This window comes from Parasteatoda tepidariorum, chromosome 2 (assembly GCF_043381705.1).
Source record: "Parasteatoda tepidariorum isolate YZ-2023 chromosome 2, CAS_Ptep_4.0, whole genome shotgun sequence".
Taxonomy (NCBI): domain Eukaryota; kingdom Metazoa; phylum Arthropoda; class Arachnida; order Araneae; family Theridiidae; genus Parasteatoda; species Parasteatoda tepidariorum.
In genome coordinates, this window is record NC_092205.1 from 58,757,504 (window position 1) to 58,781,627 (window position 24,124).

Genomic DNA, 24,124 nt, shown 5'->3' on the forward strand with positions numbered 1-24,124 from the left:
GCATGAATCTGAATTGAACAACCTGATAATGCTCACTCTGGTTATTGTTATCTGGTTGCTCACTACGTGCTCTTGCGCGCCGAATCCAATCAATTAAAAATGAAAACTGTTGCCAGCGCGAGAAAAGAAATATCATCGGTTTTATTGATACATACATACGTACGTATTAGCGTTTTATATAATATAGATAGATTTGGTTAGAATAAAAGTAAAAAATCGCCGAACTATTTTTTGATGCCAGAAAGGCTTAATTAATTTTGGTAATAGGCACTACTGGTATTATAGTAACTGTTCATGGTGGATAAAGAATATATGTAAATTGAAGTAACAAAATGCAAAATTCGAATGAAATCGGTCGACCGGTTCGTGAGAAATTAAATTTTCAAAATACTAAATTTTTCAAACATGATAAATCAAAATTATTGTTTTTTTTTATATGTGAAGATTATGTGATTAATCAGACATTTCAAGGAAAATTTGTCATGAAACGAATAAGGAAAACCACTATCAATAATTTCGAACGAAAGAGTGTGTTTTTCAACACTCTAGACCGCAAAAAATATTAATCAGTATGTACTTTTTAGACAGGTCCTTGTTAATTGTGCGCGATATGTACATTTTGCAAAAATAGCGTTCATGTTAACGAATCTTTCAATGTTTCTTGTAAATTATGCCCTTATTTCTTTGGATTATTTAACGCATCTTAAAAAAATGAAAAACTTAAAATTGTAATAAAAATAATAATAATTTTTTTTTAAAATCACAAAATAGTCGAATAATGTCAGAAATTCACTGAGCACCATTTTATTTTTATTAGAAACCCACGATTTTTGAATTAAAAAAAAAATTACTAAAATGTTGGTAATAAATCTTTTTATAATGTATAATTTGGCGCCATCTATTGATGATAATCACAGATAGCATCTTCCTATTTCAAAAATTGTCTTTTTGTCTGTTTTAAGTGAACTCAACAAATTATGAAATAGTAATTAATTGAGTTTGTGAAGTTCAAAAATAAATAATATGTAAGTCAAGTTAAAAATATGGCAAACGAGTATTATTTAAAAGTGTAGTTTTTATATATAGCCAGCCCAGGCACAAATTTTTCTCATAACTGAACTTAAAAAATTGGAGGCAATTACTGAAGTATTTGTAAAATTTTTTTTTCAAGAAAGTTATTGAATAATAAGGACTTTTTTAACAGTGATAGCGCAATAATTTTATTTGGAAAATTTATTTTGATCAACGATGTATTTCAAAACAAAAAAAGTAGAATTGTAGCAGGTATTGTTTTTTATTTTTTATTTCATATAAAAAAAATAGAAAAAAAAGTTTTTAAATTTTACATTCTAAAATTAATTTTAAAAAAAGCTTCTGTAATTGCTAAAAAAACTTTCCCAATAAAGCCAATTTTAAAATTTTTTTTAAAGAAAAGCAGAAGTTTAATTCAGGCAAGAAGGCAAATTTTTTTGAGCCAGGCAGCACGAAACTATAATTCATTTTTTTTTTTTTTTTACGAACAAATTAAGCTGTAGCGGAAAAATAAAAATTTTAAAATGTCGAGAATATCGTGTTCAAAATGTTAGACTGGAATCTTTATTTTAAAATTTATAATTTGGCGCCATCTATTGATAATAATCACAGATAGCATTTTCCCTTCAAAAATTGTCGTCTTTTTGCTGTTGTAGATGAACTCAACTACTCAACAAATTATGCATGGTGACATAATTATAATTGATCTAAATGAGAAATACAATGTTGACAATGCAATTAATATTTCTATATCCTTATGAAACAAATCCTCTGTAAAGAGACAGTTAAAATTCGCATGATCATATTGGTGTGCGATAAAATTATTAAAAATATCACTAAAAAGAGTTAAAATCTAACTATGAAGAAAAAAAGAAAGGAAAAAAAAACGCGAAGAAATTCATCATTGTATTTGCTGTGTTATGAAATTTAAACACGTAAGATGCAAAGGAAGCGACTATGTAAAATATAAAATTGGGAAGCGCAGTGTTAGTTTTCATGATTTTTAATTTTTCTTTTTTCGATTTCCTTGTAAAATTTCCTTGATTTTATTTGACTAATGCTGCGGCTAATGAACCACGTGATTACAAACAAATATAAAAAACAACAAACATTACATACAATAAACATTAGTTAGTATTTATATTACAGTAAGTATTAATTACAAACAAATACTACGTACAAGTTTAAAATCCGCTAACAAATTTAAGAAGTTAAACATTATAACTAACGAAATCAAATAAATTTTTATTAGACTATTTTTATTTTAGCAAAAATTTCATAAAATCCCGCCAAAAAAATTCAGCTATTTATCGGTAAAAAATAAATAAAAATTTATTTTCTGAAATAAAATTGCTTTTTAATAAGTTTTCAATTTTTGTTTATTATCGGTTTGTTCTACATTTTTTTACTACTAATAAATAGTATTTAACTATTAATTAAGATATTTCTTTGAGGTTAGATTTATATTATCCATATTGATTAAATCTGCTAGCACATTTTGACGTAGTAAACTGACTGCCTTTACTTTTTCGGACAAAATCTTTATGAGGAACCGTGGTGGCTCAAATGATAAAGCACTCGCCTCCCAATGAGGTGACCCAGGTTCGAATCCCAACGATGGCTGGTCGATACGAATTCTTTTCCCGGCTGGTACCGACCACAGTGTTGATGTAAAATATCCTCAGTAGCAGACGGATCATAGGTTAGAATAACCCTGAAGTCAGGCTAACGGTTTGACGTTTTCGTTGTTTTCTTCTTCATGTAACGCAAATACGGGTTAGTTTTAACAAAAAGTTCTCCTGAAAGGCAAATTTCTCCCAATACATCATCCAGGAGTTCTATTGTCCTCTGGATTTGGTTTGGCTCAAATCATTAAAACGTCCCTATCTCCTGCATAGTTGTTATGTAATCTGCTTAAATAATTGGGCATAATTAAAACTAAAATATAGCTCTAATCTATTACATGTGTGACCTACGTAAATTAATAGGCAAAAAAAAAAAGGTTCATTTGGTTTTTTAAATGGCCAAGTTTGCTCTTAAGGCTGTTTTTCGAAGCAAAAAATCCATAAATCTAAAAATAAAAAATCCATAGTTTAAATGCCTTACACATGAACACGTGATGATATTTAAATATATAGATATCATCATGCAGTGAAGAATTATCTGGGCTTTAGAAAAGACAACTTAAATATTTTAAAAGTGATTAAACATTTTTAAAAATCGCCAACTTGGAGACATTCTTTCACCTAGATCAGTGTTTCCCAAACTTCTGACTTTTGTGTACCCTTTCTAAATTTTTCGTAACGCTGCGTACCACTAATAGAAAAATGAATGTAAATTTCTCTGTAAAAAAATTTCACAAAAGTTAAAAATCGCAACTGGCTGTTGACACCACTAATTATCGACATCTCAGCAAAAAATAGCCAATAGAAAATACGTAATCGTAAATTTTCATGACTAGCTTTGTTTTTGAATAAAATTTTTTGAAATTTTCGTTTGTTGCAAGATATTTCGGATGAGAAAGCGTACCCCCGCTAAACTGTTCTCGTACCCCTGGGGGTACGCGTACCACACTTTGGGAAACACTAACCTAGATGAATATTACCAAAATCACTGCCATGTTCCCAGTTTTTGCAAATTTTAATGAGCCCAGGTTATGCAGCATTGGAGTAAGTGTTTAAATATTAAAAAATCATACTACATGCGCTTTTAATTTTCACAAAACTGTGGCTTTTCTCCATATTGACGTTTTGCACCATTTTCAAAATAAGCGTTGACAGCGCTGGCTTTAGATAGACTAAGCTTGATCTAACAGTAGTGAGTAACAATTGCAAACTCACATGGTTGTAAAAATAGCATATTATTCACAAAAAAGCATAATTTAATATTGTACGACGGAGGCTTCGAAAAACGACCTTATCATCTCATTTCTGCCTACCTTCTAGCTCAGTTTAATCGTTGCCAACTCGAGAAGAGAAATTTCATCGGCATTAATGGAACATACATATTATAATTATTTTATATAATAAGATAAACATTTCTTAACCAAATATGTTGTTTTATGTTGAGGAAATCAATCTTTCTTTCTAATCACCTATTTAACTATGTGAATTAAGTTTTAACGCAAAACTATTTCTTATTGAGGATATATTGATATATTATACTATAATGATCTCTTACTAGACATTCCAAAACGAAAATAGGTTTTTCTTGACATTGAAATGAAAAATCTTAAATGTCCTTCATGCAATCTCAGTTTCCGTGGTTGGTTGCTATAGTTACAGAAATGTATTTTGTTCGCTATCTAACAATGTTTTTTGACTAGTGATGTTGATGAACATTCTTACATCCAACTTTTGCAAAGTCTATAGTGTTGCTAAGAGACAGAAAGTATCAAACAGTACATTACTTACGACGAGATCTAGTTGTCACATATATTTCAGTTCTAAAGATAAAGTTTCTCACTATTATTCAACGGATTATAGAAAAATAGTGTGCATTTAAAAGTAATCTGGTAGAAAAAATATGCGGCGTATTGATAAAAAATAAAGGTAAGATTGTTTATTCTGGTTGTCTGTTCTCTGCCTTAATAAGTATTTTTATTTTAAAAAATATTTAAAATGTAATTAAAGAATATTAAAAATGTAATTAAATGTTATTAAAAATGTAATTAAATAAAATTATATAGAATAAAAAGAAGAATTATTATTTAATTTTAATTTTATTTTTGTCAAAACTAAAAAGAAAAATGGTCATTGCATCGAAATAGTCGATAATATAGCAATAATATAGGCTAAATTAATAAGAAAGCGATGAGTCGCACGTGTTTCGTTTTATGTCTGACAGAAATAAAATATATTTTCTACCTTTTAATATACAAGAAAACTAAAAAGGGATCAACTATTTTTGTATTATTATTATTTCCTTCAATCTAATTTCGTGTTCGTTAGTTGTTTATGAAAGTGATCAAAATTTTTGTTGGCAGTAAAATTGCGATAAATTTTGTTTGCAACGTTTAGAAAAAAATCCTAACTTTATGTTGTCATAAGGTACGGAACATCAATTTAAATTTCAGTACGCTAGCTGTTCGAAAAGTGATCGAAATTCGATTGGAAACAATCGACTGACGAGAAGTTTCTTGATGCGATAAATTTTGTTGGTGATCCAGCTCAAAGCTCTAGTTAAACTCAGTACACGAGCTAGTTGGAATTTTGATAACCGATGAATTCCTCTTGGCAAAATAATGCAATAAATCATCTCTGTAGCATTTCGGAAACTATTTAATCTTGCTTTATTATCAGGCTTGATCTCTTGTAGAAAATTGAGTACTTTAGATTGTAGGGAAAGGATTGAAATTTCACTTCCAAGATTCCATTCTCACAGACGCAAAAGTAAGTTAATAAAAACGTAGTAATTATGTAAATTGTCAATTTGGTCAAACTGAAATGCTTTTTTAAATTAAAACATCAAAATAATACTAGAAACTTATAATTATTACTCATTAAATATAGTATATAAATTGATTTGAAAATGTTAAAGATTTATAATGATTCATTCAAAAATATCTATCAGATAGTTTGTAAGAGATGTATGAAAAATTAAATTTTTCATTGCTTTAAATCCAGCAATTGATTAAATTGAAACTGCAAACGATTATGTTTTTTTTTCCAAAATTTTTAAAAAATGCATCAGTGATGTTTGCTAACCTATAGCTCTTATTAAACAAAAACGAGTTTTTATTCGAATGGGAAACCTGCAAGTGGCGTAGTGTTGGTATCTCCATCCCGATTGGCTGTTGAAACGTGACATTTGTTTACGTTTGCAACTGTTCTTTCCATTTTATTCTGAGTAAGCCAAGTCCGTCAAGTATCAATTCTCTTAAGTGACAGATTCTAAATTCTTTCACAAGGTTCTTTCTCAAATACTGCAATTCTTTCACTATATATGTTTACACAGAGACTTAACACAAAGTCAAACACGAAGCCATGTGGAACATAAACTAACTATGCATCGAAGTTGCCTGGTTTACAAAATAAAAATTATCACTGTTGCACTAAAATACATAAACAAATAATAAATCCAAGTTAAGCAAAAGAAGTAGACGAGTATTAATTATCTTTCAACTAATTCGATGTGTGATACGACTATGTATTTAATTAACTTATCATCAATTAACATTCTATCTTATGTAGGGAAACTTAGCTCAACTTTAATACGCCATTTTTCTGATAAAGATTAGCTGGCGTTGACGTCATAGGTCACATGTGTAGGTATTGGAGGTCTGCTTCTACTTGAAGTGAAGTACCCAATTGTCAGATGAATTCATTGAGTAATATGATGAATGTGATAGCATAAACGAGCTACGTCCCTAAATTAGCATTTCTGAAATTATTTGAAACCATGTGTTTATTTTGTTTAAAGTTATGCTTTTAAAATGTTTTTCTATAAAGCTAAATAAATATTAATTCGAGTAAGAGAAACGTAAGAAATCACGCTATTTTTATTGTCTCCAATGATGGTAAATATGTTTTGGTAATAGGTACTAAGTGAAATAAAAACATTAGCTGTGTACTAAAAAGAAAAAATTAATAGAGAATAGCTCTAATTCGTTTAGGAAAAAAGTTAAAAATCACCATATTATTATTAATGTAAATTAATTTTGGTAATAGACATCACAGGTTTTATGCTGGTAATGCAATTTTAGTCGGTATCAAATATGCTATTATAGTGACAAAGCACTATATTAGTGTATTTGATAAGTATTACAACTGAACCAAATACTATGCAGTTTCAATATTGATACAGTGAAATGAGATTTCTTTCGGTCCTTAAAAAGGAATGGCCAGAGAAAATTGCTCGACCGAGAAAATTTTTGTCTACCATTAGTTGAGCTGGAGCAACATCATCAAGCCAAATGATACTGACTATAGTTAATATTAATTTTTTCGTGCGAAGAACTTCTCTAAAAGGGTTATGCTTAATCTAATAACTAAAGCTATCGGCAAGGGCAGTAAATAAAAAATAAAGTTGGAAATATATTAGCTTTATTAATTGTGCTGGTATATGTCTTGAAATTTTGTGGATTATTTCGTGGTGTTATTCAGTACTGATTTAATGTTTACCGTTTTCCCAGATTTAATGTTATATTCAATGTTATCATTACTCATTTGATGTTATATTTAAGGTTACCGTTACTGATTTAATGTTGTGTTTGAAGTTTATCTGTACGAAAGACGGATATTCAGCTAAAGAATGATAACACTGAAAAATAAAAAAAACGATCTAAATTAAAATAAGAAAGAAAAGACTCAAGTTAAAAAAAAAGTTATGCAGCTCATCTTTGACACTTGTAAATTGTTATAAACTTCCTGATTTAGTGTTGTCAGCTCTTAAAACAATACTAGAATGTTGTCTTCACAATCACGCATAGTATGTGTATTGGGCAAAGTAGTTGTTTTTATGTCCTTGCGCCATTAAAAGTAATATTCAATTTAATTTACAGTATCATACTAAATTTTAATGAAAAAATGTCTTATTTGTCGACTTCTAATACAAATGCGAGATTTTTTGCAGCATTGCTACGTGTGTCAAATAATTTGGTGCACTGCTATAGTTCGTTGAAATTGACAAGAAGTTCCTATTTTTAGAAGTTTTTTAGGAAGAATTTTGAGCACTCCACTAATGATAAGTTTTAACAAAAAAAATTTTTTTTAAAAATTTTGTCTGTGGTCAAAGTTTATAAATAATCGAAATTTTACGAACCATAAAACGTGATACCGGGTTTACCTTTATTAGTACACTGTAAAAAAAATTTTAATTTACGGAAAAAAACTATCAGCTGATAACTATCAGTGTCAGTCTAAGACCATTTATTTCACAGGAAATTCTGTTATTAAAAAGCGGTCACTTGTTTTGTATATCGATATGCAATTATTTTAGCAGAGAAACTTTGCTATTTTATCAAATAAACTGTGCTATTTTAACAAAAAAAAAAAAAAAAAAAAGAAAAAAAAAAAAANCACACTATAAAATAAGAATATTAGCATAATGGTCGATGAGACTCGCTTGCAAAATTTATATGACCAGTCAACACTGGGATTCAAACCTGGTTTGCTTCATTTGGAGGCGATTGCTTGGTTTTTTGAGCTACTAAAGATCTAGTTACCATTTTGAAGAAAAATCTTAATTTATGCTTACCTTAAATTTTATTTAAATGTAAAAACATTTAAAACTATAGTGCACCACCCTTATAAAATTGTCTGACAACATTACTTACCAAAAATTATATCTAAAGTAACATAAATAAGAGAGCATAATTTTGAGAATAAAGTCGATTCGCAGTTTTATTTATACGATGTTCAAAACTATGAAATACTTTGGGTGAAATACAGAGAAAAACTGTTTTATCAATAAAACAGAGTTAAACCCTCAAATATACAGAGAAAATCAGTAAAAAAAACGGGAATTTTTTTACACTTTGTGGATAACGGTTAAAAACAGAAAAAAATCTTAACTTTTTCAAAAAAATTTTCTTTTGTGATAATTATTTTTTTTCGTTGTTTTTCTTTCTCTTACAGTTGATTTTAACAGTATAGTTACATTTAGTACCTATTTCTGGAGCATGTCAACAGATGAGGCTGCTGCAAATGCTGCATCAGCGAAAGATTTCCGATTGGATTATTTGGGAGGCCTTACACAATTGACTCTTCGAGTATCAGAAGAAAAATGGATGAAAATGCTTCAGGTAGAAGAAAACAAAATACAGTTAACGACGCATTTTCTTGACAATGCAGACAGTGAATGCATTTTCGTTGCTGAGACCAGCAGTGGCGTGTTATCTCTTTATGAATCTTCCAGCGATCTTCCATTCGTGGCTGGCAAACAGCAGAAAGCTGTGTACTTTCTGAAATCACCCGGAACAATAGCTACGGAAGAAAATATTAAAGAGATAATTACGTGTGGGGACTTATCTTCCTCAACAGTTGAACAGTTACAAGCTTTTCTGGATTACGTAAGTAATGCTTCTGAAGCTAGAGTCATTTGTTTTATATTAGTAATTTCTCTGTTATTCATTAACTGATAAATGCACCAGATTAAAAAAGTGGTCGATAGTCGCTTGGTACAAGAGTCTAAGAAAAACACTCATTACCTGTAGATTAATACACATGTTGATTGATGCTTGTAATAGACCTTGTTAGCTTTTACAGCAATCGTATTCTTTTATTTCCACTGGCATACACAGACAGACGATAAACAAAACATTAATAACAAGAAAAAGTCGTTTGGTTGCCTAGCAACCAGCCAGAGTTGCAGTTATTATTTTTACAAGAGTTGGCAGACGATTTAAAACAATTATTTAAACTAATTCTCCATTGATGTCGGAACAAACCTAACTGTTACAAGCCACAGTCAACATACCGTCGTATAAGTTTCAACCATAATATAAGTTTCCAATTGGGTATACTATAGCCTACGTCGCAGATCGTGTTATTCCTACTAAATTTAACTAGTAAACAGCATTTTCTGCGAACCTGATTTCTAGCAACAAGTAAAAGCATCAAACGAAGTGTCTTGTTATAAGTCGCTACTCGCCAGGTTGGAATTGTATTAGTCTAGTTCCTTTGGAAATAATTTATATTGTTGTTTTACCGAAGTTTATGAATTTAGTAAGCATATTTAAAACTCAGTTTATTAATTAAACTAAAAGGTAAATGTTATTCCTAGTAAGTGGAAGTAGTTGTGCTTTTTTCATATTATACCCAATTGAATTGAAAATTATTTTATTGGTACAAACAGATTTTTGGTTTAAATTTATATTGCTGTCAAATTAGTGACAAGTTTTCGAGCCTTCTTGTTCTAGAATCATACTTTGAAATACAGATTAGTTAATTTCTTTCAAGAAGCATTCCACGAGTATGTGCTTTTCTGACCCTTGAACTTCAACCTAAAGTCATATCGTAATTTGAGTTGGATTAAGTTTTGATGACAATTGTTTCTTTAACCCTCTTGCTGTTTATTCCGCGATTCCAAGGTAGAAGTAGCAAAATTTCCGAAACCCGTGATTTCCGCGGAGGTGAACGTTTGCCGTCTGTTCGACTATGCAACCCATTCTTTTCCCATTCATGGTTTCTTTTCGTTTTTTTTTATGACGTTTAGTTGGTGAATCAAATTTGGATTGATAGAGGGCATTAGTTGTCCATATTTCTGCAAAATAAGCAAGGATGTTTTGCAGAATTTTGCCCGCTTTTTTCAAAATGTACTCTTTGTTGCTCAAAAAATGAATTAATTAATACATAAATGAAATAAAAATAAAAAATTGGCAAAGAAAACATCGCAAAGATAGGCGAATTCGGTACAAACATTGCGAGGTAAGATTTTGCCTCAAACCATGTTTGGAAATTTATCATGCTAAACTTTATTTTTAATAAATGTTTTGTAAGTATTTTGCATATTTCCATGTGTGTATGCGTTTTAATATCGTATTTCATTAAACAAATGATATTTTAGCTGAAACTAATTTTAAAAATTTTGAATTTATATGATTCTTTTTCAATTGCAATTTTCCGACAACCTTTTTTTAATTTATCCCTATATTGAAAAAAAAAACTCTTTTACAAAAAATGTTTGTATATTTCAACTCTAAAATGTGTGCAGATTTGAACTATGTGATAAAAAAAATATGCAAATTTTGAACCAATTTTGATTTAAAAAAAGTCACACAGCGAGAGTGTTAAACCATGTTTTTATAAATTTAATAATACAAAATGAACGGGAAGGTATAAGCAAGAAAAAAAATGAAGTTTAAAGTCCTAATCTCTAAAAGAATAGGGAAATTTATGCTAGGGATATAACGGTACTTATGCTTTGTTCACCGAAAAGTGATGTAAAATAGTAATAACCAAAACACATAGAAATAATTATTACTCACACAGATTACTTAATTAATAATGTGTCACATTTTTTACCCGAGCAATGCTGTGCTCAAAACCTAACTATTAAGTTCATCATTTTTGGTAAACTTAAATTTTTAGTTTTCATTGAGTTTTCTGTCCATTTTCTTTTTGTTCTTTCGTAAAATTTTCTTTTTTTTCCTTCCTCACTACAGGCTGTCGTACCAATCCTTTGCAACCCATCTTGTCACGAAGGCTGGTCAAGAGAATTAGCGGGTGATTTATTGAATAGCGTTCGAAGCTTCCGAAGTCTTGTGGCACGTGGAGTTGCTGAAAGCAAAGGCCATGTTATCATATCTGTACCACCCATCCAACCTTTTGAATCTCACATATATGCATCAGGGTACACATTTTCCTTTTATTTAGTTTTAAAAATAATATAAGATGGTACTTTAATCTGCAAATAGAGTCTAGTCAAGCATTAACTTTAAAAAAGAAAAAAAAACTGAATCTTTTAAATGCTATTGTATGGTCTTTTACAGTGCTAAATTATACGACCTTGTGGAATTACAATAGCTTACTTCTTAATATTGAAGATACGACTTGAACTTAAAGATTGCACTTCCACTTGAATTGAAAGATGGCTCAATTAATTAAGGTTGCATCTTATCATCGTTACTGAGCATCTCATTAAAATTGGTATTATGGTTTCTGATCTCCTCATTAAGGTTGCAGTGTATTATGGTTTACTGATCTCCAAATTAAACCTTACAGCTTATTATGGTTACTGATCACCTCATGAAGAATTGAGAGAATTTATGGTTTAACATTGAGCCAATTTTAGTAAGAGACTTTATTAGTTTTATTTATAGGTTATATACTTTATAGGTTATAACTAAAATTCATTCTAAATGCAATTATATTGAATATATTAAATTTTCAATATACTGGATTTTTTCATTAAATAACGTAAATTATTGAATAAAAAATATCTCTTCGACTATTCTAGGCTGATTTGGTGCTATGATTAAAAAATAAGTTAACTCAATTGACTTTTCAAGTTATTAAACAAAAATATTTAAGTTACTATGATAATTTCTTTTTTTTTTAAATTAAGAAACAACTAAAATTTTAGGATAAATATATTCATTAATTATAATTTTTAAATGTATTATTAGGCTTTTTAATTATGAATATCTACAAATATTATTGATTGAATTTCACCTATTTTCATAGCTCTGGTTTACATTTCTAGTAATATAAAACACAGTCTTGAACATTTTCATAGTGCTACTTAAGTATACTTTTGCATAGCATAAGCTAAATGAAACAAAAATTAGGATATTCTAAACAAATATCTCCTTAATCAGCATTATTGAAATCCTTCTTAACTACATTAGTCAGAAAATAGTACTAATTTATTTACGTAGCACTAGAACTCCCCAATGGGTTGTCGGCGACAGTTTGGCAATGATCCGAAGACATGCCATCACAATTTTGAGCCTCGGAAAAGGGGATGGCTCCCCTGCTTAGGTAGACCGATGACCTGAACACGAAGTCGAGCACTTCAACAAGCAGTTTAACGAGGACCGATACCGCCTACTCTCATTACTTTCACTAGCTGGATGCAAGTGATCACCCAACCGCTCACTGACTGCTGCCAGTGATGCTTGACTTCGCTGATATACTTGGAACCGTGTCTTTCGATTAGTCCATCGTGTGACATTCATAGGATAAAAAGTCTTAAAAAAATATTTTTACTCACTATTAAAAAAAAATAATTGCTTGCCGAAAAGTTCAAAATTTTTTTAAGGTTTGAAAATTTCTTACAAATTTCAAAATGTTGATAAAAAGCATACTAACTATGGAAAATTAGATTTTTTAAAGCAAGAAACTTAAGTATATCATTAAATATTTAGTGGTTTTTCTTTTAAAAAAAGGAAGAAAAAGCGTAGCATAATGCTTTGTATTTTAAAATGTATGGCATGCATAACATATAGTACTGCTTTGAGGAGCACTCCTCCATACTGAAAGTCTCGGGCTGTCTGCTGCTATGGTAACAAGCGAGAGCACGCTTCTAATGGGGGTGAAATGGAGGAAAGAAGGCATCGATTGGTTTACTCACGACGGCCTACTCTAAGATAAAGACAAAACTATGCTCCCTACACCCCTATTTGAAGGGACCTTTCATTGTAACCATAGTACCCGCCAAGACGCGAGACGGGTGTCTGGAGGAGTTCTCCTGAAAGCCGCACTGTACATGATGCCTTTTTCGTATGTTTTTCTTGCTTCCAGGAGTCACTCATCTTCAGACGAAGCAAAAGAGACTTGGATGCGAGAAACAGTCTCCATTCTGGAAGGTAGTGTTCGCCATTGGACAGAACAGATTCAAGAAGTCTTAGATAGAGGTCTCAACAAAAGTAATCGCTACCCATTACCCTCAGATTACTACAAATTTTATTGCAGGAGAGGAAAATCTCTTCGTTTCATCCAACAACAGGTAAATTCATTAAGCTGTTACTGTCTCATTCTAACCATCTTCGCGTCATTTTAAGAAAACACATCGGTCAAAAAAGTGCCGAGACTAATTCCTAAAAAATCATTTTATTGAATAATTTGACAGCATAGTCTTTTTTAAGAACATGTGAGCCATGCATTCAGAAACTTCTCAAGGATTTGAATACTTTTCTTATGAAAAAGAAACAAAAATGACCAGCAAAAATTTATAAATAAATACACATTTAAATAAATAAATAAAATAAAATTAAATAAATAAATAATACTAATTTCCAATATATATCTTCATCATCTGCATCTTTCCCTAGAATATCATTTGGAGACTGGCGAACGGGTACCATGGGCTGTAACAGAAGAATACGGGGAGTGGGGTAGCAAAATTGGGAACTTAATCCGAGCAACTTTAATTGTTTCCATAACCATTAACTCTTATTGGTCAACACACTGTTGTTTTCTTTCTGTGAGTTAACATTACACTCATTTGCTAATCAGTTTTTTCGACACTAAATGTCCTTGCAATATATTTGTTGTGTGCATTGCCTTTTGATGTCTTTCAGTCGTTAGATATCAACAAATTTACGTGACTAATACAATTTTAAGAATTTTTTATTGTTAACTTAAAATTATTTTCTTAAATTTAATGTGCACAGTTCTTAATTATTTTTTTTCTAGGATTGTAGATATATATTGTTATTCATGAACAAGAAGAAAACTGAAGTTATAAGAATAAATCAAAAGAAAAATGACAAAATTAAAATCGAAAATCACGAAATAGATGACATAGAGTCATTTAGCTATTTAGGTTCTATTGTAGATAAAAAAGGTGGAAGTAGTGAAGATATTAGACAGAGAATAATCAAAGCAAGAACATATTTTAAGGGATTACATAAATTTTGGAGAGAGTCAAATATTGAAATAAAGACAAAAATAGTTGTTTACAAAGCTATTGTTAGAGCAGTACTATTATATGGCGCAGAAACCTGGAAACAGACTAAGATCGAAATACAAAAATTAGAAACCTTTCAAAACAAATGTTTAAGATTTATTTTTAAAATTTTCTGGCCTTACAAAGTATCAAATCAAAATCTATTAAAGAAAGCTAAAATAAAAACAATCGAAGATGAAATTAAAAAACGAAGATGGAGCTGGCTCGGACATATCCTTAGAATGCCCAAAGAAAAAAATTCATCTGTTGCGCTTACATGGGCCCCTAATGGTAAGAGAACAAGAGGAAGACCCAGACTTACCATCCAGCGCATGTTTTTGGGCGAATTAAAAGAATGTGGAATATCTGGCTGGGAGGAAGCAAGATCTATTGCTAAAGACAGGAGGCGTTGGAGGGATATGCTGGAGGCCTTAAGTGCCCAAGGCACGTAGAGGATAAGTAAAGTAAGTAAGATATATATTGTAGATGTATTAATGAAAAAGCGGTGATTTCAAAACACCTTATATGCGCAAACTTCCTTTAAAAAAATACATCATGTAAAATGTTATAGAGCATGGTATTCCTTTTTAAGTATTCCTTACATCTGAGTAAATTGAGTCCTTTAAAATATTTGTCAATTAATTATTCTTCTTTAAAATATTTAAAAATTGTCAAATAACGATCTAACACACTTAGAATAATAAAAATTCCTTTTAGTTGAAGAGTGAATCCCTGGAACTTGTTGGGGGCATCCTTCAAGACAGAAACAGTACCTATGCGGCCCAACTCAATGATCTCATTAAGAAAGTTGAAGATGGTGAGATGTTATGAATAATTTACTTTTTGACTCGATTCTATTTGTGCATGTTTAATGCTCAAAAGTTATAAAACTGTAACTATTGTCGTTTTCCGGCAATTCTAGTGTTTGTTTCTAGTAATCATTTACTTGTTATTTACTTATTTTTATATTTTTAAGAAGAAGCATATATTAATTTTCTTCTTAAGACCGCAAAACTACGCTACAAAAATGAATTAAATACCGTGAAGTTTTGGTGATTACACCAAAAACTTGCATTAAATATGACATCATTGAAATCTTTAAACGACGTAGTATTAAATGTAGTTATCGAAATGTAATTTTCTTTTTCAGTTCTAAGCCAAAAAGTATCTAAATATTTTCTTGAATTGAATTTTTTTAGTGTGTTACTGATTGTTATACAAAAAATGTTAATGTATTTTTTTTTAATAATAAAGAGGTTTGTGAAGCAGGAGATATACAAAAACATCTGTTTCCCCTGCATAGAAGGTGCAAAGATTTGGAAGCCAAAGACTTGCCTCGACTGCGACGCCATCTTGTAGATGGCCTACTTCGAATGATAAAAGATGCTGTTGATAATTGCAATTCTTTGAAAGAATCTCACAACTCTGCTCTTGTTGCTAAACTCTATGACAGTGTATCACATCTTTTGGTTCGAATGGTGAGTGTTATCGAGAAGTATTTAACTTCTTTTCTTATTTTATTATTTGGTCAAGTTTAAAAGTAAGACGAAAAAGATTATTCCTCTCAGCAAACAATGTTCTCCAAAGTTCCATCACACATAGAAGAGGTGATTGACGGGCTTTAACTCGTCGGCAGAAACATGTCTCAAACATGCTCAATCGGATTCAAGATACTTCAGAAGTACGCTGTACGAAATAAGTACGGTGGACCGAATGGCGCTTGCACATGGCACCGAGTCACGCCTGACAAAAGCAACACACGACACGTTGAAAGCAGAGGAGGACGGAAAAGCTCCAAGTGCAAGACCCACAGGGCGGAAGTGGCAACTCCTCCGAAGACACTCTCCATATGAAAGTCCAACGTGAATCAGACAGCAAATTAAACCTGGATTCGTCAGAAAACCTCACGTAAGCCCACTGTGACGATGTCCATATTGCATATTCTCTACTCCTGGCTAATCGCTGGTGACAGTGAGTTAGCGTGAGAGGTACACATTGGACAGGCCTACAAGCATATAGATCAATATTTCTCAAACATCTTTACACTGTTTGTCTTGAAACTGTGGTACCCGTGCTTTGCTCCGTCTTCTCCTTTTAGCAGTTACTGCAAATACCGATCTTCATTCAGCGTTGTAACTCGGGAACGACCTCTACTCTAACGTCTACTGACATTTCCATCATCTTGGAATTATCGCCAAAGCTTAGAGAAGACACTTTGGGCAATTCCAAGTTCCTTGGATACCTCCGTCTGAGTACGCCCACATTCCAGGTGACCGATAATTATGAAATCATCCACATACGTCATCTGTTTCATAACTATTCGGTTATGGTACTAAGCGGCTTACAGAACTCCTATGAACAATTTTACTTCTTTTCTACCATTCTTTAGATAACAATCTCGTCATTGTGACACACTATTGGCATTATCTGTTGGCTTTCTGTAATTTGTAGATGTGTGTGATTATTCTACAGGGGAAATTTTTACTTTAGAGTTCTATTTTAGTGTAATTCTGAAATGCTTCAATTTATGAACTTGAGTGTACTTGAATGATAGATATAGTATACTAGCAACAGAAGTAAATATGCATAACCTTTTATTTATTTTTTTAATTTTAGAGTCAGCAGTTTTTGGACGGAGCAACGATGTTCCGAGGAGAATTAGATGATTCTGAACAACGTTTGGATCTCGTTCTAAATGTTATGGGTTATTTCAGAGCTTCCAGATCATGTGACACTATTCTAGATCGACAGGACAGGCTGGAACTTTTTATTAAGCGATTGCAATCTATTAAGGTTAGTAAATCTTTAAATAGCCTAACGTCAAACCTTTAATGTTTTATATTAAGTTCACATTTTTCAGTTTCATTTCATTAGAGTTCTAAATGAAGAAAATATTTCGAACAAGTGTCAATTGTTTGTTCGAAAAGTTATTCTAGTTTTCCGTAGTACATAAAATAACTTCTAAATGACTTACTTTCTAGCTGTGAATAAATGTAGAGTTGTGCTAACCAAAATCGTACTCATAAAAAACATTAGTAGAAAAAAGCATTGGATTTACAATGAAATGAATAACAGTATTAAGGAATTGATTAAAGCGTGAATTGATTGAAGAATGAATTGAATCACACTATTTCATAAAATAACTTATAATAACTAAAAATTAATAATAAAGAAACTATTCATAGAAAGATTGTAATCATAGAATTAGTAGTTCTTTGAAATTTTAAATAAATGAAGAATTATGCTAAACAAAAATTATACATGACAAACATTAATAGAAAAGGTAATTGAATTTTCAATTCAGATTTGTCTTTTCTTTTGTTTTACTATTTATTATATTTCTTAACCACTCCTTTTAATATATATATATATTTTTAAACACTTTTTCAACTTAATATCTAACCTGTTCAAAAACAAAAAAATATATCTTGATCAACTTTTAACAAGGAAGGTGAAATTAAAAATCTCAAAACTTATTTGATTACCTTATGAAAAGTAAAGGTACCTTTCGTCTCCGTTTAGTTTTCTTGAGCAATCAAACAGGTTTTGGTGTTTTTAATACCGCTTTCTTTCGTAAAACGTTTTTGCCTTTAAAAGCTTAAACAATAATTTGTGTATACAAAGTTTATATTTTTTTTAAAAAGAAAATTCTAAAAATATAAATATAAGGATAAAAAATAACACCCCTTATATTATCACAGTTTAAAAAAATTAAATCCCCACACATGCCAGGACACTGAAGTGTTACCAGATAACATTTTAAACTGTATATTGCAAAGAGGAAAAGCAAATATTAACCTAATATCAAGTTTATGAATGATTGTAATATGCTTGAATGTAATCAAAGTTATTTATTTATTTAATGATAGATTATTATACAACATTTTAATTTATACATATCAGGAACAAAATTTTTTTTTGTTGATTCCTTCTACAGTGGATAAAAAGAATTAATTTAAGCAATTCATTGTCAATCGAACATAAAGGCTTATGTTGAGTTACTTACTATCAACTTAAAATGACTGTCATTTTCCTGAGATTCAAGATTTGGTGAATTTCTATTTTTTTTTTTTCTCGAGCAAATGTCAATTAACTACACTGCTGTATGCAAGATATTAATAAATGTAATTAAAGAAGTATACAAAAAAAAAGTGCGTGGAGTCCCTCCGCGCGGAAGAAGTTAAACTTCGTAACCTGCGACGTTAATTGTAGAAGAATCAGCAGTCGTAGAAGGATCACTAGTTCTATTCAACGACTCTTTTTCTTGCTCCCTAACCCCTCTGCTGTATCAAAACAAACTAAAAAAATATTTATGGAAAAACAAAAGTTTTATGACTTTTATTATTTTTATGTTAGTGAGAACCAAAACAATATGGAAATGAATGAGGGAAAACTGGATCCTACCACGTGATTTCCCGGCCAATAAAAATGTAGCGTTAAACGTTTAACGCTTCCTTGTTGGAAGTCGCATAAGAAGTATAACTTCAATGAAATTGTTTTCTTATATTGCTTCTTCCCGACAGTTTTACTCAATTTAATGCCCCAATCACTTAAAATTATCAATACAGAATTACATGGATTCTTCTGTATGAAATTTATAAAAATTATTTTTCTAACTTTAAATGTAGCAATTCTTTGATGATAATTCGGTTTTTTCTTGAAAAGAAATATGTTTTTTCTTGACACGATGACAAATTTACATTAAATTGATACGATAACAATGTCTATTGAATATTTTCTTCAGAGTATACTTTTTATTCTGAATTTTTCAGTGAATTTAATTACGTCATAGCATTACCTTAAATATTTCGTTCTATTTACTCTTTAATTTTCCTTTTAGGTAGTTTTTGAGACATCGTCAGCTTTCCTCAGATTAGCTAAGCTTGAAGTGGGTGGGATCCAGGGTCACGTGACCACGAAACAAGTCAAGCAGATTTATGCCGAATTTCAAGAAGAACTCGTGGTTTTCGACAAATGCCCTTACGACATCTTGGAGCCTGATACTCAAGTGAAATTCAAATTACTTTTATCTTTTAAAAATATATTTAAGAAATCAATTGCTACTCGTTATTCCGCTTGACACATTACGGAACAGTGATGTATATGTGAAACCTCCTGTTATGGACACTCCTGCAAAACGGACGCCTCTCAATACGGACATATTTTCAATTCCCCGGGAATCTTCTATAAAAAAAACCATTATGTACAGTCCGCAAAAAAAAAAGATATCACCCTGAATAACTTTCGTTCTAATGATCGGATTTTCACGAACTAAGTGTCAATCTTAATGGTTCCGGGGGGTGACCTCAAATATGCTAATTAATTAGTGCTAACTATTAATTAAGTTACGAAATCAGACACAAAAACGTACTTTCTCTGAATAAACATGTATTTTTTTTTACAAATTTGGAATCCAGACACTTGAAATAAGGGGGGGTAGACAAAATTTTGAAAAAATTGGGTCTTAAATTGGGTCACAATAAAGGTTTATATATTTGGCGATAGTCCAGAAAACCGCCAAAAAATTTCGCCAGCGCAAATTAATATTTTAAGGTAACCCATTGACTAATTCAAAAGAAGAAGACTTAATTTCACCAGGTTGCTAAGCAACCAATTTTTGACTGTAAAAAAAAAATTTAAATAATGCTCTGTGATTGCTCGGAGAGGTTTATTAGAAATATCTCAAAGTTAATAGAAAATATCTCAAAGTTTCTAGGATATAGACAATTTTTAAAGCTAATTTCTGCCCAAAAAGCAAAAATTTTTTTATTTTAATCTCCTTTGAAAAGAAAATTTGAAACGATTTATAAATTATTTATAATTTTCTAAGTTTTTAGAATTTAAATACATGAACTTTTTATCTGATATTATTTAGATTATATTGTTTTTGTTATACTTATTCGAGGATTTCATACTAAAATCAAATTAACATAACTTATTATGGCTATATACAAAATTTTAGGGATAATCATTTTTACAGCTTTAATCGAGTGCTCTAGGCAAGAAAGTTTGAAGAAAAAAAAGTGCTTGAAAAATAAAATGTATATTGTATAGTAATTCTAATGTGCATTCACAAGGTTTTCACGATATTTCTTTTTTCTATAACTCAAGGAATTGCTGAATGTTTAGTGGTATTTTAAAAACATTGAAATATGTTATGTTTAAGAATAAGATACTGAAATAATATGTTGCATATTGTAAGATTCATTGTTTAAAAAATCGCTTCATTCTGCTAGATATTTAGGTTACAAGGCTTTCTTTGGATAAAGATGATTAGCAAATACCATCCTCATCTTTCGATACATTCTGAAACTCACATTCGCAAATTCACCATAAAATGTCGCAGAGCATACTCTTCAGATCCGATTACAGCTACATTTACCTCCAAATACTGCTACTAAGATTATTTTAGTTTTCTTATATATGTTACCGGACAAAGTATAAAACGCCGGTATTGAATAGAATGCGTAGGCATTCTATGCAATGCCGGATGTTTTCAGCAAAGTATGAAATGTGAGAGGTATTACATACTTTCCCTAGGCATTCTATAGAATGACAAATGTTATTTTGGCAAAATATGAAAAAAACATACTGATGAGGTCATTATGTTATATTAATGATGAGCATGTTACTGTGAATGACCGAAATCGGTGGTTGTTGACTTTCAAAGGTGAATGTTGACAATCACATAGTCGCTTTGGTGAATGTCCGAAATATTTATTACATCCGATTTGATATTAATTTATTCGTGGATATAATTACATTTATTCGATATTTTAATACTTACTGACGATAGATTAGAAGAAACATCAGTGTTTGGAGTATCAGGCTAATATATATCGGGCAATGGCACTGAACCTTAAAAAAACATCGGTGTAGGATATACCGAGCAGTGGCACTTGACCTTAAAAAAACTTCAGTGTAGGGTATACCGGGCAGTCGCACTTGACCTTAAAAAAACTTCAGTGTAGGGTATACCGGGCAGGGGCACTTGTCCTTAAAAAAGCATCAGTGTCTGGTATACCAGGCAGTGACACTTGATCTTAAAAAAACATCAGTGTCTGGTATACTAGGTAAATGTATACCGGGCAGTGGCAATTAACTAGAAGTAGTATGACTAGACCTTTGGTAAATGTCCGAAATATATACTAGGTCTAGTTAAGTGCCACAACCCGGTAATACATTTGCCCGGTATACCCTACACTGAAGTTTTTTTTTAAGGTCAAGTGCCATTGCCCGGTATGCATTTGTCCGGTTTACCCTACACTGATGTTTCTTCTAATCTATCGTCAGTGAGTGTTAAAATATTGAATAAATGTAGTTATATCGGCGAATAAATTAATATCAAATCGGATGTAAAAAATATTTCAGACAATCACCAAAGCGACTGTGTAATTGTTGACATTCACCGGTGAAAGTCGACATTCTCCAGATTTCGGTCATTCACAGTAACATGCATTTCTCAAAAATAAAGATGTCATTCTGAAAAAAGAAAAATGAGAGTTCCATTAAAAAACATTTATTCAAAATTTGTAAAGAGAAGTAAAAAGTTGTGCAAGACATAATTTATGCCTGTCTTATTAGGGAAATAAAATTTTCATATAAAAGAAAAGAAAATAACCTAATTGTCATTTTTGAATGACATTTTGACGAATGCATTTTATACTTTACCGGTTTCTCATTTGGCATTCTATAGAATGCCTAGGAAATGTGTGAAATATACACCGAAGAGACATTACATTATAGCCCCCCTGCTAATAACACGTAGGACGACCTTTAGCCCTCAAAACTGCTAGCACCCAACGTGGCATTGATTCCTTAAGGTGCTGATAGAGTCTGAGGTATCTGGTACCAAGCGCTCTTCAACTGGTCCTGCAATTCCCTCACATTGCGAGGGGGTTGCGTGGCAGTATGAATTTGGTTTTCCAAGTAGGACCACAAATGCTCTATTGGATTAAGGTCAGGTGAATTTGGGGGCCAAGATATGACTTGAAAGTCACTGGAATGTTCCTCGAATCAATCCATGACAATACGACCCTTATGACATGGTGCATTATCCTGTTGGTAAACACCATCCCCCGCAGGAAAAACTGTTGCCATGAATGGGTGAACCTGGTCTGTAACTATATTCAAGTAGCTTACAGAAGTCAGGGATTGTTCTATGAGGATTATTTCCTTCTTAACAAAATAAGGCATTTTTCCTGATAACACTTTATACTACAATAATATCTTGGGAATCGTGCTAAAGTAAAAAATTAAACAAAATAGTTTAGTATATTATCCGGAAAAAATCTACATCGAATCATAAAGAAAGAGTGAAAGATATAATGAAATAATAAGTGAATCACACGTGGTCAGAAAATTAAATTTCACAACTAAGATGTTAGGACAACATTTAAGATGCTGAGATATTTTAAGACGCTTAAAAATTTTGGCTACGTATTCGACAGCTTTTTATGTTCAGTATCTTTATACTCTTTGTAGTGAGTTCTAAAACATCAATACTATTTCAGATAATCTATGTTGAAGTCACAAGAAACAAAACAAAAAAAGACAATCAATAATTTATACTCTTTTTTCGAAAAAAATAGTATGCTTAGTAAATAATCAGCTGTTTTGCATTTAATATTAAACAGCGGAAAGTTTTTAATTTCTCAACAAGGTTTTATTAGCTAGCAGGCAATAACTCTTTAAAAAAAAAACTTGACTATAATTTAAAAAAGGAACTTTACTTTAAAGAAAACCTAAATTAAAGTACTAAAAAAAATTTATTAGTATATTAATGATGAAATAATAAACGTAATAGGGTAAAGAGTAAGATTTTTAAAAATGCTAACATTTAATTAAATAGTTGGTAAAATAGTTCTGCGAAACACCTCCGGACAGGTGATTAAAAATTACTTTTAAGATTAAGACGATATATAAGATGTTGAGAAATTTGCAATGATGTGAGAGATGCTTAAAAATGTTGACTATGTATTTTTATTAATATTTATAAAAAATATATTCAAGAAATTGATAAATATTTTATTCCAAATCTATTCATACGTATGTATATTATAGAAATTGTATCAGTTATTGAGAAAAAAAAAACAAAAAAATAAAAAATAATCACATTAAATAAGCAAAATCTGGTGTATAATCATATACTATCACAAGCATGCTTTTATAAAACTTGACATTCGTTGATTAAAATGTTTTATTCAAATTTCTTTACAAAATTTCAAATAGAATTTTAGACGACTAAAAAAGAAATATCGTATTTTATAGTTTTAAAGAAATAAAAATAAAAAGATTAGCAAACGATTATTAGCGAAAAAAATATGAATGAAATTTTACGCCACTCGCGCTAAGTCAAGTTCCTCGTAAGTTTATCACATTTTAATATTAATCGCCCCATTAAATCATTTCTTCATTGTCGCCAAATTATTTTTTTTTAAATAATTAATTTTAATTTTTCTCATCTTCTAATAAATAAAAACAATAGAAACTTTAGATTTTTCAATTGAAAAATATGTAGATTAAAATGGTATAAAAAAATTCATACCTTATAATTCAAAATTTTTTCATCCTCAATTTAATTAAATAATAAAAAATAATTAATAATTATTAAAAATTATTTTTTTCATGAAATTATCTTTGGGTAAATGAGTTTTATGAGTGGGTGCAATTTTCTTTGAATTGCTTCATTAGTTTTGAAAATATGACTGAAAACGCAAAAAGCGAAATTAACATTAAGGGGTACGAACTTTGGATCGCT

The 24,124-nt window shown here is 30.6% G+C and overlaps 1 protein-coding gene across 1 annotated transcript in view; it reads left to right on the top strand.

The window, feature by feature from the left end:
- The first annotated feature begins 4,431 nt into the window (after positions 1-4,431).
- LOC139427281 (dynein beta chain, ciliary-like) overlaps positions 4,432-24,124 on the top strand; it is a 30,299-nt gene continuing 10,606 nt past the window's right edge. Inside the window, exons 1-8 of the mRNA XM_071188361.1 lie at positions 4,432-4,583; positions 8,610-9,043; positions 11,138-11,325; positions 13,218-13,422; positions 15,082-15,181; positions 15,619-15,842; positions 16,981-17,157; positions 19,205-19,372. Of these exons, the coding sequence (XP_071044462.1) occupies positions 8,654-9,043; positions 11,138-11,325; positions 13,218-13,422; positions 15,082-15,181; positions 15,619-15,842; positions 16,981-17,157; positions 19,205-19,372 (1,452 nt within the window). The 5' untranslated portion in view covers positions 4,432-4,583; positions 8,610-8,653. The remainder of the gene's footprint in view (positions 4,584-8,609; positions 9,044-11,137; positions 11,326-13,217; positions 13,423-15,081; positions 15,182-15,618; positions 15,843-16,980; positions 17,158-19,204; positions 19,373-24,124) is intronic.